Source organism: Cupressus sempervirens, chromosome 4 (genome assembly GCF_028749045.1).
Source record: "Cupressus sempervirens isolate cs-2001-9-10 chromosome 4, ASM2874904v1, whole genome shotgun sequence".
Lineage (NCBI taxonomy): Eukaryota > Viridiplantae > Streptophyta > Pinopsida > Cupressales > Cupressaceae > Cupressus > Cupressus sempervirens.
Genome location: NC_143121.1, coordinates 551,581,245 through 551,600,134, shown reverse-complemented (window position 1 = coordinate 551,600,134; position 18,890 = coordinate 551,581,245). Strand labels below are relative to the sequence as shown.

Here is an 18,890-nt window from a genome sequence, read left to right as displayed (position 1 = left end):
TTAATGGCATAAAAAATTAATTAATTAATGATGATGTCATCGGGGACTTTTTTCATAAAATAAAATTATTTTATTTTCTAAAAGATTTTTAGGTGTCTACATGTAGTACTTTGGTTCTCGAATTGAAGTCTCTGAGAATAATAATGTCCCCTAGAGCAACAAACTGTGAGATAGTCTCACAAAGATCAATAAAAGGGTCTCTGTCATCGGTACCATGAATAGCATAGTGAGAAGTAGTTGGTGGAAAGTAGCAAGCGGCCAAATAGAGATCTCTTTGAGGGTGAGACTTACAGTCAATGCAGACCAACATAAATCTGGCAAACATGTCTGAGTATACAATAGAAGTGCTACTGAAAATATCTTCCTTAATCAAACAGGCCACACCACCCGAGCGTCATACACCACCAAAAACCTAAACCTCCTCTCTACAAATGGATAACCATTGAAAATCGGTGACACCTAGAAGAGGACGCACAGGACTCTCATGAGTCTCTGATATGACAAGAATATTTGCAGAGCCCATAACATCATGCAGAAGACCAAGTAATGACCATAAAGATCCATTTCCATTCCAGCAGTTAACAAGAAGGGAGCAGTTGGTGGTCTCCCTCTTGTCTAACTGCTGGTGGGACCGTCATTTGGCCTTGGAGGCCTGTCTCTCTTCCCAACCACTGGGGGCGGAATCTCTAATACCTACTTTCAAATTTCTAATAACAGCCCATTTACCAACCTGTCTCGCTTTTGCAACAATATCGCGAGCATGTTTGAGCTCTACAACCTGAGCCTTCGTGAGATCTTCATCTAAGAAGATCTTTGAGGGAAGAGAAAACAACTTCCTCTTAGCACGGAGAGCCTGAAGCCTGTCTGCAAGTGAAAAGAATCTAATAAAAAGGACATCCCCATGTCCAAACCAGCACCTATCTAACGTGATATCGGTAAGACCAAGTTGATCACAAAGGAAAGAGCACCCAGCTACGAGAGGATCCTGAGTAGAGGGAAGTCCACAAACTCGCAAGTTGAGCTCATGAACCTGTCTCATTCTCTCATCCTCAATCTTACCTTGTACCATTTTATCAATACTAGCCAGAGGTTGAGAATTTGTGTTACTACAAAGAGAGGCCGATGACTTAACTTTTTGTTCAACTTCTGAAACAAGAGAGAAGTGCTTAGGTGCTATGATGGATTGTCGATCTTTGATGGCATCAAGACCCTTCAATTGTGAGATGATAGAGCTGATACTGGTTTGCAATCCCGTTGTCTCAGTAGTGAAAGTATCTGAGAAACATTAGAACCAAGCCACATTAGAGGTTGTGGTACTCTTTAAGTTCAGAAATGGTAACAGTAAGAGAGGTAACCTACTCTCTCAATTGAACATTGTCAGATTCTAGCTTGGCAATTCTGTTGGGGGTGGAGATCGGGTTCTTATGTAAGCAACAATCAAGTTGGTCATTCAAATCCATTTGTATACCTATGAGAGAGTTGCCCACATGCTGTTTCAAATCATTAACTATCTTGTGTAGGAACTGTATGGTATCGCGAAGAGTTTGATTCTCAAATTCAGCCTCTTTCAACTGATACCCGATCTTAAGAGAGAGCAAGGATGCCGCAACAACAATGTCTTTCAAGGCTGCATTATCAGTCTCAACTTTTGTCATCTGGTCAAGTAATTGCTAAAGTGAAATGGGGTCTGACATTCTGTCGAATAGTTCACGTGCAGTTGGGGTTTAAATTTATTTTTAATCCTCTATTTGGTACGTCAAATTAGAATTCGTATTCCCAATTTGGCCCCAAAATGAGCATGTATCCATTCTAAAAAATACTTGTTATTGGAATAGCTATTCCTATTCTTATTTTAACTTTTTCTTATTTGACAAAATTTTGAAGTCCACCGCACTCCATTGCCCTATTCAATTTTGAAGTTTGTTGCACTCCATTGTCTATTCCAGCTTGAATCTGCCTTGCCAATTCAGATCTTTCAAACACCCTGCACTCTCAAGCAAAACCAGAGAGTTACAATTATCAGCTACATTGTTCCACACTTCATTGGTACTATCATTTATTTGCAATGCATTGTCTGTTAACAAAAGAATACACATCCTCGTTGTGGTGACCCCTTGGCATGGAGACTCCTAAATGTTGTGTTGGGCCATTGTATTAATGACATCAACATAGCAGTACTCTGAGCCAAGTCCTCCAAGACCTAAATTTGTCTATTTTCTCACAAGCATTCCTCTAAATGTGCCCAATTGGGATGTCAAAAATGGTTGCAATGTTGTCAATCCATTTCTAGTGGCTCTAACTGGTATTAGGACGAGCTACTAATAGTTGCTACCTCCATGCAAAATTACTTCTCCCCTTCCTCAATTTCTTCTAATCACTTTACTACAACCATGGTTTCATTTGGCAATTCACCCGTATAAACTATTCCAAACCCATCAGAACCTACCTTCTCTGTAAAATTCTATGTGCAGTGCAACAAATCTTTGTTGGAAAACTGAACTAGGGTTCCGAAGGCATATTCAAGTGAAACCTCAATCTCAATGCTACACTTTCTTCAATATGTTTGAAAGGATGATCTATCATTTTTTTTGTTATGTTTTCATCAACTCAAGTTTTGTAGAACCAAACAAAGTGCACAGTAACAAATCTCATTCCTATTCCTATTGTTGATTCTCAATTCTTTTTTCCAATTCCTATTCTTCATTTCTATTTCTATTCCTATTCCCCATTCCTATTTTGAATTTCCTATTCTCGCAACCAAACGAGCCCTAAGACAATGAAGAGCCAGAACAATTTTATATATTCTTCTAGAACTCATACATATATAGGAAGCCAGAGAGAGAGGTTTCATATTCCTTGTGGAGAAAACTGATATATGGGTATTGTAGGCATATCATATCAGTGATGATCATTGCTCCAATTTGAACCCTATGTTTGTAGGAAATTGTATCTCAATCTTCTCTTTCATTAATATATAAGTGATACATTTGTAACTGAGTTTTTCCCCACGATTTGGAGGGTTTTTGCATTATTTTGCGTTGCATGTCTATCTTATTTCTGAAATCGAAAAATCAATAATATTAACAGCTATAGTAACTAATTGCGATGATCTCATTCACTCACCACACTCTACTAACCATGTGCTTGTATAGTATCAATCTTTTGTAGTGTTATCTATGCCACCCACATCAATATTGTATAAAACAAACAAAAAACGATTCTTATATAGAGAAATTAATCAGATTTCTATTTCTGCACAATACCATATGTCTTTCCAACTGGACTGATTCCTTTTAACCTAACCTCCTACTTGAGCACGAAAAACCGCACGCATTCAAAAGTCGGGAAGATTTGAAATCAAAATTCAACGGCGGAATTCTTTATGAGAATCAAATGCTAAATTATGACATTAGGATTACATGATTGTTTCACCATTCTTGTAAGAAAACATGTTTTTGAGGAGCTCCTCAGGCTAAGCATTTGCTAGTTGGCTTCAGAAACATTATTGCAAGCAAAATGATACTAGAAAGCATCATCCCGGCACAAGAGTTTAGATCACCTATCAAATATATACAAAACATGTCATTATATTCACCCATCAGTAGTACGAGTCTGTCTTACCAACCCCATCTCTAACCGTTGTAAATATCATGGCAATGCCCTCAATCTCTTTAAGCTTCTCTACTGGATCTTGTGAACATACTCTGACCCTGAATGTATGCTCAAAAACTGAAGGTTATACCATGTGGTTGATGGTTTACAATCATACGGTAAACCATATATCTTAGAATCTCGAAAGGGTATAACATTGAGAATGGCACAAAATCAAAGATAAATTGATTTCATTATTACCTGTATGTTCAGAGTAGTTTAGCTGTTAAATATGAGAAATAAGACATTAAAACACTAATTCCATTTCGCATTAGCTGTTAAATATGAGAAATAAGACATTAAAACACTAATTCCATTTCGCATTAAATGCATGCATATATATCTTTCATGAAATCTAAATACATATTCCATACATCTATATCTACATGTATTATTATACTTCATATATAGATCATACCATCTCAAGGGTAAGGATATTGGAAACAATTACAAACAATAGTTATTTTACTAGATTATTAATATGTATAAATTAAAACAACTCAATGATAAGGATGTACCAGAAGAATGAAAAAGATAGTTATACAGATACAGATACTTGCAACATTGATACAAATAGAACAACTCGGAATTAGGGGTTCGCAGAAATTTAATAACTCCATATAATGATTACTCTATATACTTGTATTAATGGTCATATGTATTAGAGGCGAGCAGAACTGTATCAAGGTAGGGTATACTAAGAGATTGGAACTTGACAGCTTATATAGGTTGATCAATACCTATGGTCAACTGTCTAATTTAGCAGAATTTATAATACCAACTCGAGTGAGATTTCAAGAATTCGATAACGAAGAGATGATTTATATTTTGCATTCCACCAATCAATTAGTCATTGGAAAGAGTCAAGCAGGAGATAGTAGTGTTGTGAACGGATGACCCGCATTTATGCAACTGATAATCGAACACTTCAGCCAATGTCTGTACCCACAAGTTTCATGCTAGTCAGAACCCATGCCAACCAAGGGTATGCCGAGATTGACGTGACATGTCCATATTCACATTTGTACTTGACGCTTGAATTTGGTTGTACCACAAACGTCCCTGTCTATCATCCTCATTTAAGAGTCATGCCACCTCCAATGAGACTACATTTGGGCAACCATATTGCTTGAACTTGGACGAGATGACTATGACTGAAGGTTAACTCATTTATAATAAAAAGTTAGCATTTCTATATTTATGTAGCTTGGCAGACTGTTAGGATGGTAGTCCTAACCCAGATTACATCTGAAGTGCAAAATTAAATCATGGTAGTCTATGAAATGCACAAATGATAGCATCTTTAATCTGAAATGAGAATCTGTATGTTTGTCGATTTATATCTTAAATTATATAAGAATTCACAGAAGAAGAAAAAAGTTGTGGCATTTTTGTGTTACTAACTTATTAGATTACAGTTCAAACTTAAATGTCTGCTACTTCTGACAGGCAGCTATATATATTTCATTTTCCTGTTAAGCATCTGTCTCAATTAACATAGCAAAAATCATGGGATTTAAGAAATACAGCACTTGCTTTTTTGAAGTGCTTTACAAAAGGTGCAGAAACTTGTGTATGAGAGGCGACCAGAGGTAATTGGGGTTTCTAGTAATTACAACGGCTAAGCAATAAGAAATACAGCACTTGCTTTTTTGAAGTGCTTTACAAAAGGTGCAGAAACTTGTGTATGAGAGGCGACCAGAGGTAATTGGGGTTTCTAGTAATTACAACGGCTAAGCAACATATTGTTAGTCCCTGCCTTGCATAAGGCAGGGTACTAATGTTTTCAGTGGTGGCTATAATTAATTTTCACAGCTAACTTCAATTTGATGAATTCTTAAAGTTTAAAATATACTTTATTTTTTAATTAATTTTGTGTAAAAACTTTTTTTTTGATTGGCTGAGGGTACTTATGCTAGGGGTTAAAATGATTTTTTTACATCAGAAATTGGGAAACATTTTCTAGAAACTTCCCCAGATTTTTACGGAGAGCTCTAAAATTTCAATTTTTGTAAAGATAACATGATCTGAGATGTTATCTTTGTCATAACTGCCAACGCCAAAACCTCATAGAGCCACCAAATTCCAGTAGCAAAAGCTGCACTGAATCTCTACCTCGTTCCAGAAATCTGCATCTTCTTCGACAGAGCACTTCTTCATTCTCTTGACGGCAATCATCCGACCGTTAGGAAGTTTTCTCTTGAACACCATTCCAAAACTCCCCTGCGCGATTAAATTCGTGCAACTGAAATCATTTGTGGCTTTCTTGCACAGATTCATTTTGTTTTGCACATATTCACGGAGGTGAGGCGGCAGTTGTTTTTATCGTGTTTGGTTATTTATTTTGTGTTTGTTTACTTTTAAATTCTCACTCATGTACTATTTTCAGGGTGTTTGTATAAGAGTGGCAGGGGCAAGATATGAGGTTCGTTAAGGCAGTATATCCGCAATGCTCAGACTAGGTTTGAGTACAATTTGACAGAGGTTTAGATTCTGGGACAGAGTAAAAGTTGTGTTTTATAAACTCTTTGACAAGAAACGTTCTACTTCAGGCATGGAGAAAAAGAAAAGCAAACTCCTACCAAAGCACCTAGATTTGTGCTGGCATGTTCTTCAGCTAGCTATACCCTTTATCCCACCTCTATTTATTATTCATTGATACACATCATTGATATTTTATACATATTCAAATTTCCAATTCATTGATACACATCATTGATATTTTATACATATTCAAATTTCCATGTACCAAATAAGACATTGCAATAGCTTTGAGTTTTATTCAGCAACTACTTGTAATGCAATACCATTTCGGTAGATGATACTCTCTTTGATAACATTATCAAACCCAATTCTGTCATTCAGAGTACCATACAGTTCTTTCCTTACATAAATTAACAAGCAGTTTATCGCTCCCCTTATATAGGCTGACACCCAATTATCTCCAAAAATGTCTGTAAAACCCTAGCCACCCTTGCAGGTTGTACACAGCTAACAACAATAACAAACAGATAAAGAATATTAATGAGAATGAACTAACAAGATTATAACAGAACTCTATTGCATAACAGAGTATGTTCTGTTTTAGAGCAGCAAATCTTGATTCTTATGGCAGCCTTAAAAGAATTTAAAAAGAAAACAATTTACATTATGCTAGATAAATCATGTTTAAAACATTGCTATTTGGAATATTACTATGGAGAAAAACTATAGTGCACTGCTTGTAACAACAGTTTAAACAACCTGTTAACTTCCAGATTTCCAATGCTTGCTTAATAAAACTTGCGGTAGCTGAAATCAAAGTCTCCTTATTTGAACTCAAACTTCAAACCAAAGCATGCAAATCCTATAAACTATGCATTAGTATTTATATTATATGGTTCCATTTCATTAAGTTAGTTAATAATGTACTTTTCTCTGTAGTACTGTCATTCATGTTCAGCAATCAATTTACATGGCAAAAATCCAAAGAACCAAAACCTAAAATGCAGTTGACAGTGCTCATATCTATGAAATTGGACACTGATCTTAGCAACAGGCAGAAATATCTGAAACTGACTTTCCTTCATTGACCGAGGTCTGGCCTGTGATTGGAAAATACTATAGCATATATTCATTCTTTCAAGCAATGAACACAAAATTCTTTTACCATTACATTTGCATAAAATATAGCATATATCACTGATTAGCTCTACCTATTTCATTTGGAATGAAGCTTGAAAGAACATTATCAAACAGACTCATTTCCAGACAAAATGTACTAAAGATAAAACAAAGTCAAACTTTTTTTTTTTATCAGATTCAGGAAAACATAGTGATTTTTTTCCAATTTTTTTGTTGTTTTCCACTACAAACTATGCAGATCATGAAGATCAAATGCTGAAATTTTCAAAAAAATCCATAATGTTTTTGATTTTTTGAAAATTGGTCAACTGTATAGTTTGTAAGGAAGATAGCTGCGTCCATAATTTTATGTGGACTCCTTTCACTTTAATTATCGTTTTCTAATACTACCATACTTTTCCCTGTATTGGTAATACAACCTGTCATATGTCTGTATTGGTAAAACCACCAATCGCTGGAGAGGAAAAGGACTCAACCTAAAGTATTTAATCATCCATCTAAAATCTTCTATCAGCTAGATGTCTCAATGGAAAAAAATAAGGTGAAGTACGAGTTGGCAGGAGAAAAAAATCAGGACGAATATTTGTTAATCGTAGATGTTTCTAGAATGTCAACTACAAACATTGAGCTCAAAATCAGTAGATACTTATTTTTGAATCCTATAAAAATGAGAGGTTTTGTTGAGACAGTAGTGGTATTTATCTGCTTTAATTCATAAATTTTGTTCAATTTTAGAATAAGCTAATTAACATTCAATGTGTCTTTCCAATTAATATCAACATTAGATTATGATTTTGTAAGCATAAATCATTAAAAAATTTAACTCTTTTTTTTCGTAAAATTGATATTTAAATGAACTTTTTTTTATCTAAGGTACTTGCGATTGAGTAAATTTTGACATAAAGATTTTGTCATTTAGTTATTTATTTTAAATTTGTAAGACAATTTTAAAAATTTAAATTATAAAATTGTTCAAGATATTATAATTATCAATTATTTGTGTATTTAGAAAAATAAATAAAATATTATTTATTTTATTATTTCTATATTAATTATTATTTTGCTTATAATTTGTTGGTCAAGGTGGGAACATTCAAATCTAGCAAAAAATTTTCAACTCATATTTTTATAATATATATAAAAAAATTATTAAGAAATTGATAAAGCAAAAATTTCATAAAAATTTCATAAATTGCATAGGCAGGGACTCAAGCTCTCTGCATAGAGCTCTTGTTTTAAGCCTGTGACAAGTTACAACACACAGTGAATGGGAAATTCTATTTTATTTGTGTATTGTAACAGGAGCTGGCCACAATCCTGTAAACTTGTATTCAGATTAATTAAATTCCTAACTTATTGTACGGATACTTTACAAATGATATTAATTCACAATTTATTTGCTGCTGTTGTGAACTAGCTGGATGTGCATGGCTGCTGGTATTAGCTGCCCCTCTGAGGTTACCTGATCCTTGACTGCAGCATTTAATGTTTGAGCAGTTGCCAAAATGGTCACATTATGACTGATGCAAGAATGTAGTTGTTTCCAACCTGCACAATTGAGGCAGGTAATATTCATCAAATTCAAGATTATAATGCTCTAGTCAGAAGCTAGAATATACAATAACGAGTCTTAAAAAATTCTATGATGCACACAGAAAAATAATCTATTTATTAAAAATCTATCAATGAGAGTGCAGAGAAGGGCAGGAGGGAGGCATATAATTACTCACACCATCACCGGCTCTTACCTTCTTCAACAAGAAACTGAAGGTCATCATTTTGTAGCTTGAAACCTACTTTTTTTTGGTAGAGCCAACTTTGTCCTCTGCCACCTTTCTCAAGATTTCATGAGCCGTATTGAAGACACCAGATGTTGGTTTGTTGCAAACAAAACAATTTTTGTTCCTTGCATGATGCTGCTTCATACAATATAAATTTATGCTCAGCTCTCAGATGATGATATAGAGTAGAATCAAAATTCTATAATAGCATCTAGATAACAAGGCAGCATAGCCACTAACAGAGTGGGATAGTGATAGAACAACAGGGATATCATTTTGATAATAGGGTATGAAACTATGAATGGGAGGAAGGGAAGATTACATTTAATTATTGTCAATAGAAAATATAGGTACAAATATGAAACAGGGTCATCATATTTAAACATTTAACCATATTTCCTCCTGACTAAATATTTCCTTGAGACTATATTTCACAGTCTCACTTGATTAGCTATTGCATTTTCAACATTATAGCCAAAAAGTCTTAGTCAATCATAGAGGCGAAATTCATCAAGCTAAGGATTTTCTCAAACTTTAGATCTTTCGGTCAATCATATAGCCAACATCTTCAAGCAGTCATTGTCAAGCTAGGGATTTACTCCAACCTTGAGAAACTGTATTTAAAATGGAAAAACAAGTGAAGTCACTTTCTCTGAAGATTCAGCCTATTAAAGTCAACTTCCTTTGCCCTCCAAATTGGGTTTCAGGGGATAACTGTCAAACCCTTTTCCCTGGGTATGTGATGTCCCCTTTCTGAGATAGGATTAAATAATTGATCATAATAATAAGACTGAATAATAATTAAGAACTGAAATGTGAAAAAAATCAATAATAAAATACAATTTTATATATCAATCAAGTTATCAAATATCACTATATAAAAGATATATATAAATGTTTAGAAACAGTAAGAAGCCATGCTAAAGAAATTACCAGTAAAAAAGGGTGACAGTGCTATGCTTATAAAAGCATCAAATAGACCAAACATGAAGAAGCCACGGAAGTGTTAAAACTATACTGCAATTAATGTTATTGTCTAAATTTGCCGTGGATGATGAACTATGTTGATAATATAATGCTGACAATTACTACACACTGAAAATCATTGTGGAAGAGACATGGGCATGAATTAGACAAAGATCAAGATATGAAGTGATAAAAATTATAATAGTTAACCGAACGATGAAGGAGAACCATCGTTTAATACATTGCAAACTATGATTAATGATCTCATAAAGTTTTTGATTATCCTTATAGAATACCATAGGAATTACTATAGCAGCAAATAATACTAATTGAAGGATTTGTTATCAATATTATGAAGTGGCAGCAACACCGTATAACCATTACTATGCCTCAAACAACAATGCTATGAAAATACATGGATAAAGATAAAAGAAATGATTAATATGAGGACCGCTATAAGATTATTTACTGATTAAAAAGATAGCAAATCCAAAAATTTACACAGCAGCTGGTAATTGATGAAATGCAATCTTCTAGGAGACACGTCCCATAGCAATCCGATGTTGTGGACTTGCAACTCTTCGATCTCAGGAGATATAAATACATTTTGGTTTCTGATCGATGAGAAAAAATCACACTATGTTAATTCATTGTGGATCACTGGCATCGACAGAAACAGATCAAATGATTATCAAGGGGCATATCAGACTCTAGTAATTGCTACTCGTTATTAATTGTGTGTATATATATTATTGAATGCTCCAATATATGTGTATATCTCCTTAATATCCTTTTCATTATTATTTTAATGGTCAATATTCTAAGTTTTTGAATATCAGAATGTTTCTGATATTATAGATATTCTTTCATAATAAAATTGTGTCTAATAACAACGATTGTTTTGTAATAGAAACATTGTCTTTGTAAACTATAAATGAGCATCTTGGTCATTCATTAATTTATCCCATTTTACCAATTAACTGTGTTATATGATATCAGAGCTAACTTAGTTATTTCTTTTTGAAAAATTTATAATTTCCCTCGTAAAGTATTAGTTTTTTAATTTTTTCCAGATTTTATCTTGGTATCTAAGGTTCTCTTTGAAATTTTTATCAAAATTATCTGCAATTTGTGAATCTTTGACTAAGATTTTTTCTGCATCTCAAAACACGTTTTCCCATCCTTAGGTGCCAAATTTTGTCCTCCCGTGGCTCTTCTTTGGCCTCTCAACACATCTAGTGGCTTGTATTTGGGGCTTGCATCTGTATTTTTTATCATTTTGTTGTTCATTGTTTTTGCTCCAAACACACCGACATTTTGACATGGGTTTTTATCATCGACCCATGACTTCCAGTCCTTTTTCTTCAAGCACGAAGTTTTTCTCTGCAACTTATGTTTGGTGTCTCATTTGGCTTGCACAACCACTGTATCAGTCAGCTATCCTTGTGTAATTAATCAAGTGGGAAGTTATGTTGAATTGAAGGCCCTTAGAATAGTATGGGTGCGGTGCCAACGGCCTCTTCCTAGGCTAGACAACATTCTTCTTTTCAATAAATGGTTTCAACGGTTTTTCTGCAACAGTTTTTCCCTGCTGTTGCACTGCAACTGCTTCAAAATCTAGGTCCTTATCAGATTGTGGAATTGTTGTGTCTGGATACAAGACTCCTCCTCAAGCTCGTTCTCTCTCTACTACCCCATATGATACTACAACCTATGTCTAGGGCTTGACTTTCTCATGATCTACAAACTCTTCCTTCAGCCAGCTAAAATTTTTGCAATACCCTCTACATTTTTTGTTGGGTTGAAATTCTGATTATAAAGTTGTGAGTTTTCTGAGAACTTTTATGGGTGTCTCAAAATTTTCTAGGTCTTCCAAAAATCTTGCCTTGGGAGCTATCTTTCTCTCCTAAATTTAATATATATAAATAATATATTCTTTATTAAAGTCTTCGAAGGGTCCTCGCCTTGAAGATACAAGATTGAAGAGATCCTGTTACCATCTGGTCAACCACTTTTGACCTCAGTTTTCTGAAATGGCTTCCATGACAGATATCCTGCTTGAGGGCCAGAAATTTAATGGCAGAAACTACAATAATTGGAAGCAGTGTATGATGACAATCTTTGCATACATATGTCTCAATAAAATTATTTTGAGCAAGACTGATTGTCCTAAAAATGAAGGTACAGAGCAGGACAAATTTGATGAACAAAATTGAGAAGTTGTCATGCTAATCAAACTCTCGGTCACTAATGATCAATTATTGCAGGTTCCTTCTGGCAAAACAATTGCAAGAATTTGGAGTCATAAAAGATTTGCATGAAACCATTGATACGAGCCGTGTGTTCTTCTTGAAGAATGTGCTCTTCACAATCATGACGAATGAATGTGTCCTTGCCAAATCATCTCAATAAAATCAAGGACATCTGAAATCAATTGGAAGCCATTGGACGCAAAATGGAAGAAGACATGGTGGTGATCACTTTGAAGAGTCTATTGTCTTCCTATGACACTTTGCTAAAACTCTCAGCATTGCTTCCACTCATGCTAATGTAATCACCCAAAAGTGGTCATCTAGACTATAAGGCCCCTTTCTACCATTTTTGCATAATTTATCGATTGCTTATTCTTGACCAAATCATCAATTTATTATTTATTCAATTATAACCTATGGTTTGACCACTATATCCTAGGTTCCTATTTAATTAGAAGAGCTCGCTCCTTTTTAATTATATAAAAAGCCCCACTTCCCACTTACCCCAAGTGTGCACACAAAGCATTATTCCTATTTTAAAAGTAAAAGAAAAGGCATTTTTGTCTTGCACAGTTTTCTATGTGAGAGGAATCTTCTATTTTTTTTAAAACTTTATTCTCCTCCACACATTTCTCTCCCTCTCAACAGTCAACTATTGTTTGTGATTGGCGGAGATGCTTGTGCACATGGATCACTCAAGATGCATTCTCCTCCCTTGATTATGCCTTTTTTGCCTCTTAATCCCTACCGTCCATTTATCTTTAAAAGGAGGGCTCTCTCCTCATTCTTTAATCTTAGACTCTCATGCTAACGTTATGTTGCAGGTTTTCTAGGTGATTTTGGAGCTTTGAAGGACTTGGAGCACTCTTACATTTACATTTCATATTTGCTTTCTCATTCTTCCATTATGGCATTTCAATTTAGATTTCTTTTATGCTCATAGCTTAGACCACATAGTCTAAATAGGAGGTTTTGTAATATTTCATACTTGTTAGCTTGCATCTTGCATCTCATTTAGTTTAGCTTTCATTTTGCATTGCATACCCATTTAAGGATTGTTGGATATTGGCACTCATTGTCTCTACTCTTTAAATCTCTCATTCTATGGTGCACCTTTCAAGGGTTGCATAGCCTTGGTTCATTTGTGAGCCACCATTTCACTATTTACACCTTTGCACGTCATAGATAAAGAGCTATAAGCTGCCTCTTGAGATGTTATCTTTCATGGGTATTCTTGAGAATAATGGTTTATAGAAGTGTGCCACATTTTTTGCACATAGTGTTAGAATCTGATAAGATTAATAACCCAGAAAACTAGTGTAAAAAATAAATATCTAAACTATGAATGTAAATGATACAAAATCATAATAGCATCATAGAGTTAGTCTCCAAGAGAGTAATGCAAATGCTGGAAGCAAAATAGCATTAAGAGGATGCAAATACAAGCCAGGTAGCATGCTTATATAGGCTAGGAAGAGGGAGGAGGTGACAGCACCAACCAATGAGGAGCAACCATCTATCGGACTAAAGATAGCAAAGTATCTTCCCAAGATAGCTGACGGATGCTCACATGTAGGAAGGTGACACCTCACAACCGTTCACCTAATAAGACATGCTTTATTAACCTAAGCGAGATTATTAAAAGTGTAGGAAAAACCTTGCAAAATAGGAAAAATAAAAAACTACACTAACACCCCCCCATAAGCGAAGCTTAGGTGGATGTAGAAATGGGTTCCGGCAAGTCAAGCCCGATGAGGTACCCATGTACATAAAATTCCCCCAAAAGAGAAAGAAAAGAGACTCCCCAAAGAAAATTAGGACTCCAAGTGGGAGGAAGAGCCCCCCCCAAAAAATGAAGCATCCCGCACCCCCAGCAAAGCTTGCAAATTTTGTCCGGTAGATCCACTTACATCGAACAAGTTTTCTTCCCTTAGGAAAAGGGACAAGATCCCAAGTGTGGTTCCTCATCAAGAAACTATACTCTTCCTGCATAGCTGTATCCCACTCAGAAATAGAAAAAGCCTCATGAAAGGACTGTGGATTTGAGGCAATAGCATTGAAGATATGCAAAGCATCCTGGAATTGCGAACGAGTCTGCTTGGTGTCTGATGGATCCCCAATCCAATCACCTGCAAACTGCAAGGTCTGTCTAGCCCAAAGTGGACCAGAAGATGGAGAATCTAGAGGAGAATCATCAACCTATGAATGATGACTAGGAGAGGAAGGAGGTGAGTCCTTTGAATCACTCTTTGCATCAAAAGTGGAGGTAGAAGACTACTCAAGTGAATCTGACCCATTAGAAGATCTATCATGTATTCCAAGTGACTCCAATGTCAAAGTAGAAGGCAACCCTGTGAACATGCTCTGCTGGTTAAGCTGATGCAAGTAGTGGAAGTTAAGATGGCCAAACCGCTCATGCCATAATCTGCTCACATCATTAGAGTGAGTGAGTGAAACAGTTAAAGGAGGATCAGGAACAAAGTGAGAAAACATATAGAATCGTGACTAATGATCTGCTCTCCCAACTGCAACTGTAGAATCATTGTGCAACTCACGTATCTCCACTGAACTAGGAGTGAACTCAACCCGCTTGCCTAAACTTGTGTGAGTGATCTGGTATACCGATAGGAGATTAGTTGACAATGAGGGTACACAAGGAACATCATGGAATGTGCCATCCCCCACATCAACGGACCCTCTCTCACACACCTCAACAGGAGTGTTATCACCCATCAAAATAGAAGGCATAGTACACGGCTCCAAGGATGCAAGTTCTTCCTTAGATGAAGCCATGTGGTGTGAAGCACCCGAATCAAGAACCCAAGTGGATGGTGAGGAAGCAACTACAAAAAAGGCCTTGCCCTTTCCTTTCCCCTTGCTGTTTTCTTTTTCCTTGTTAGACCCTTCATTAGAACTTTGTTTGATAGACTCAGGAACACTGATATTATTCTTCTCAAGAATGTATGTCAAGTGATCAAGTTCTTTCTGCAAACATTTATGTTAATCATGACCAGGTCTTTCACAATAGGCACATTTGACCTTTTCTTTCTTAGGCTTATCGCCCTTGGAAGATGGTGTATCAATAGTTGCTTTTGAAGAAATTGATATCTGATCCTTTTTCTCCTCGCTATTATTTTGTTTCTTGTCCTTACTATTTTTGTTACTACTTTGTCCTTCTTGTTCTTTTGTGCCTTGGTTGGCAGCCAAGGCATGTGACTTAGAGGACTTAAGAGTGCCCATCTGGATTAGCTTGTCCTGTTCTCGAGTGAGATTGACAGCAAAATCATCTAAAGATGGTATGGTGAATTGAGTACCAAGTGCACCCTTAGTAGCATAGAAGGTAGAGACAAACACAGAATATTCTGAACTTAGCTTAGAGAGAATACGAAGAATCAGTTGTTCATCTTTCTTTTCAATTCCACATTGTTTTAACTGCAGCCTTAGTGATTTCAATTTGGTGAAAAAATCTTGGATTGTGTTGAAATTGCCTAAACTCAAACTAATTAATTCATTTTCCAACATATGACCCCTCATTGAATCTTGTGTGCCAAATAGTGTTTCTAACTTTGTCCATACTTCATTTGGTGTATCCAAAGACTCAATGTGAAATAGCAAGTTAGGAGAAACAGACAAACACAATGTTCCATATGCCTCATCACATTTGTTAAACCACTTAGGCTTATCTTCATCTTTAGCAGGTTCAGTTTCAAGTCTCATAGTTATCCTATTTAATCCAGCTTTCCTTAAGTGAATTGTCATGCGTGATTTCCACTCAAAGTAATTATATGGAGTTAGGATGGGCATATTTGTTTGATCCATGATGAAGAAATGCTAAAAAGAAGAGAACCCAACCACGACAATGCCCCCCCCCCCCCCCCCTTTTTACTCAATCAAAGAACCCCCCAAAAGAAATATGATTTGGCACTTTATTTTAGTGCGTTTACAACTACCACTAGAAAGAAATACTTAGTGGTCTTGATTTCAATGCATTACAAACCCTCATGAAGAGCATATGTTGAAAGTAAAATTTAGGCACAATAATCAAGGAAACAAATAGCACCACTGTGATCTACTCGAAAAATCATGCACTTTCAAAAAAAGAATCGCCTCGATACGAGGTCGTATGAGAAAGTTATGGTCCTCCAAAGTTTCCAAAACGAGAACTATGCACAGTCACGGCCAAGAATCTGCAAATTCTGAAGAATTAATGCATGAAAATCAAAAAAAAACTCCACTAGTGGATAGAGCACAAAAAAATAGCCAAGTTCATAACAAGAATCATCAAAATCAGAGTTCGTATGAGCAAGAACGAGACATTTGAAACCTGCGTTCAAATCTGCGATTGCCAATGAAGAGGGGTATGGCTGTAGCTTTTCATGCTCGATTCTGCAAAATATACAGCTTGCATGCAAAATCTAAAAGATACCCATAGGGTCTTTCGGGGCTGCGAACAAAATCCAAAAAGCATTTTTCTTGCTGATGTACAGAAGATGTTGCTGTAATGTAAATCAGACGCCTTTAACAGTAAAAAACGGCTCCAAAAATCAAAAAACGACTCCAGCAACCAGAATATGACATGCAAATGCTGGATCAGCTTCCTAAGTCCATCAATGGCATGCTGGAACCTGCAAAACTGATTGAAAACTCCAAATATGCAAATTGGTTGTCAGATTTGAGATTGAAACCCCAGAGAAAAATCGTTTTTGTCAAAACTTTTCTGATTCTCAAGATCATCCAAAGATGCAAGAGAAGAGCATACTTCGTTTTTCAAAAAACTACAATAAAGTTTATTAGCCCCCCCCAAATCTCTCAAATAAGGAAACTAAAATCTACTCTTGCACATAGAAAAGCTCTGATACCATGTTAGAATCTGATAAGATTAATAACCCAGAAAACTAATGCAAAGAATAAATATCTAAACTATGAATGCAAATGATACAAAATCAAAATAGCATCATAGAGTTAGTCTCCAAGAGAGTAATGCAAATGCTGGAAGCAAAATAGCATTAAGAGGATGCAAAAACAAGAGATGCAAATACAAGCCAAGTAGCATGCTTATATAGGCTAGGAAGAGGGAGGAGGTGACAACACCAACCAATGAGGAGCAACCATCTATCGGACTAAAGATAGCAAAGTATCTTCCCAAGATAGCTAATGGATGCTCACATGTAAGAAGGTGACACCTCACAACCGTTCACCTAATAAGACATGCTTTATTAACCTAAGCGAGATTATTAGAAGTGTAGGAAAAACCTTGCAAAATAGGAAAAATAAAAAACTACACTAACACATAGCTAATGTTTCATTTTCCAATCTCTACATGTTTCATTTTCCAATCTCTACTTGATGCTTTTATAAGAAAATCGCTAGAAACAACAATTCGACAGTGGTACCAGTTCATCTTCGAACACACGAGCTTTCTTAGCGCACTCCATCCATGTAGATATAGGCAACTATCAGTTCTCTCAGTCTTCTCAGCAGATTCCCTCTACTCAATCATTAGAAGGGCTGAAAAAGAAAGGCATTCAATACAACTACTGCCATAAGTTTGGTCACTATGATGTTGGAGTGTCCTAAACACTTGGTTGCTTAAGTCAAGCAATTTGGTTCATAGACTAAAGCACATGTTATAGAGCACACTGAACAAGGTGAGTCTACCTTTCACGCTTTAATGGTTAAAAGACCTTCAGATCGTGTAAAAACTTTTGCCAAGTATATTGATTCAGGTGCCCCTCACCACTTCACTCATCATCAAAATTTATTTACAAATTTTCAACAATTCTCAAATTCAATCATTTTTGGAGGGGAAGAGTACACTATTGTCAGAAAAGGCAATATATTGATTCAATTTGGAGGAAGGAAACTGATTTTCTTTGATGTATACCATGTTCCAAGATTAAAACTCAACCTTCACTTTGTCAGTCAAATTTTGAGACATTCCCCTCGACTAGACGTGACCTTCAATTCACATTAGTACAATATCATTGATCAAGAGACTCAATCTATCATTATCATAGGTGTTGAGGATCGTGGTCTTTTCAGATTTTTTTTCTATTCTCTGGAGCTTGCTATGGCAGCCCAATGTTTCTCTATTAGTGCACTATGCAATCAACAGTATGGACATTTAAATGTGTGCTATCTTTCTCATCTTGTTTTTGAAGATCTTGTCATTGGACTGCCAGAGATTCGAACCCAAAACCTTGGAGTTTGTGGAGCATGTCAGTCTAGGAAGTAGCATTGCACTCCTTTTTCATATGGAAATTCCTGGAGAACCTCTAAGGTATTACAATTGGTTCATGTTGATATTTGTGGACCTATGGCTATGGCTACTCCTCTTGTACTTGATCCATGTTTTTTTGCATTTTTGTTGAGAATTTCAGTTATAAAATGTGGCTGCATTTCCTTCGTCAAAAATTAGAGGTGTTTGTTTTGTTTCAAAAGTTCAAAGCATTTGTAAAAAGAGTTTGGTCAACATATATATATATATATATATTGCTTGAGATGGATGCCTATAATAATGCAACAGGGCCCATTTTTTCAAGCCAAATCTGCAAAGGAAGTCGTACAAAATTGCAGCTAGGTAACAAGTACAGCTTAAGCCTTATGCACATTGCAT

The 18,890-nt window shown here is 35.7% G+C and overlaps 1 protein-coding gene across 1 annotated transcript in view; it reads right to left on the bottom strand.

Moving 5' to 3' along the window:
• Positions 1–8,432: 8,432 nt before the first annotated feature.
• Positions 8,433–18,890, bottom strand: part of LOC149562370 (Zinc finger (CCCH-type/C3HC4-type RING finger) family protein) — a 30,384-nt gene continuing 19,926 nt past the window's right edge. The window contains exons 3-4 of the mRNA XM_089825897.1: positions 9,024–9,191; positions 8,433–8,823 (exon numbers count right to left, since the gene is read on the bottom strand). Coding sequence (XP_089682023.1) covers positions 9,069–9,191 — 123 coding nt within the window. The 3' untranslated portion in view covers positions 8,433–8,823; positions 9,024–9,068. The remainder of the gene's footprint in view (positions 8,824–9,023; positions 9,192–18,890) is intronic.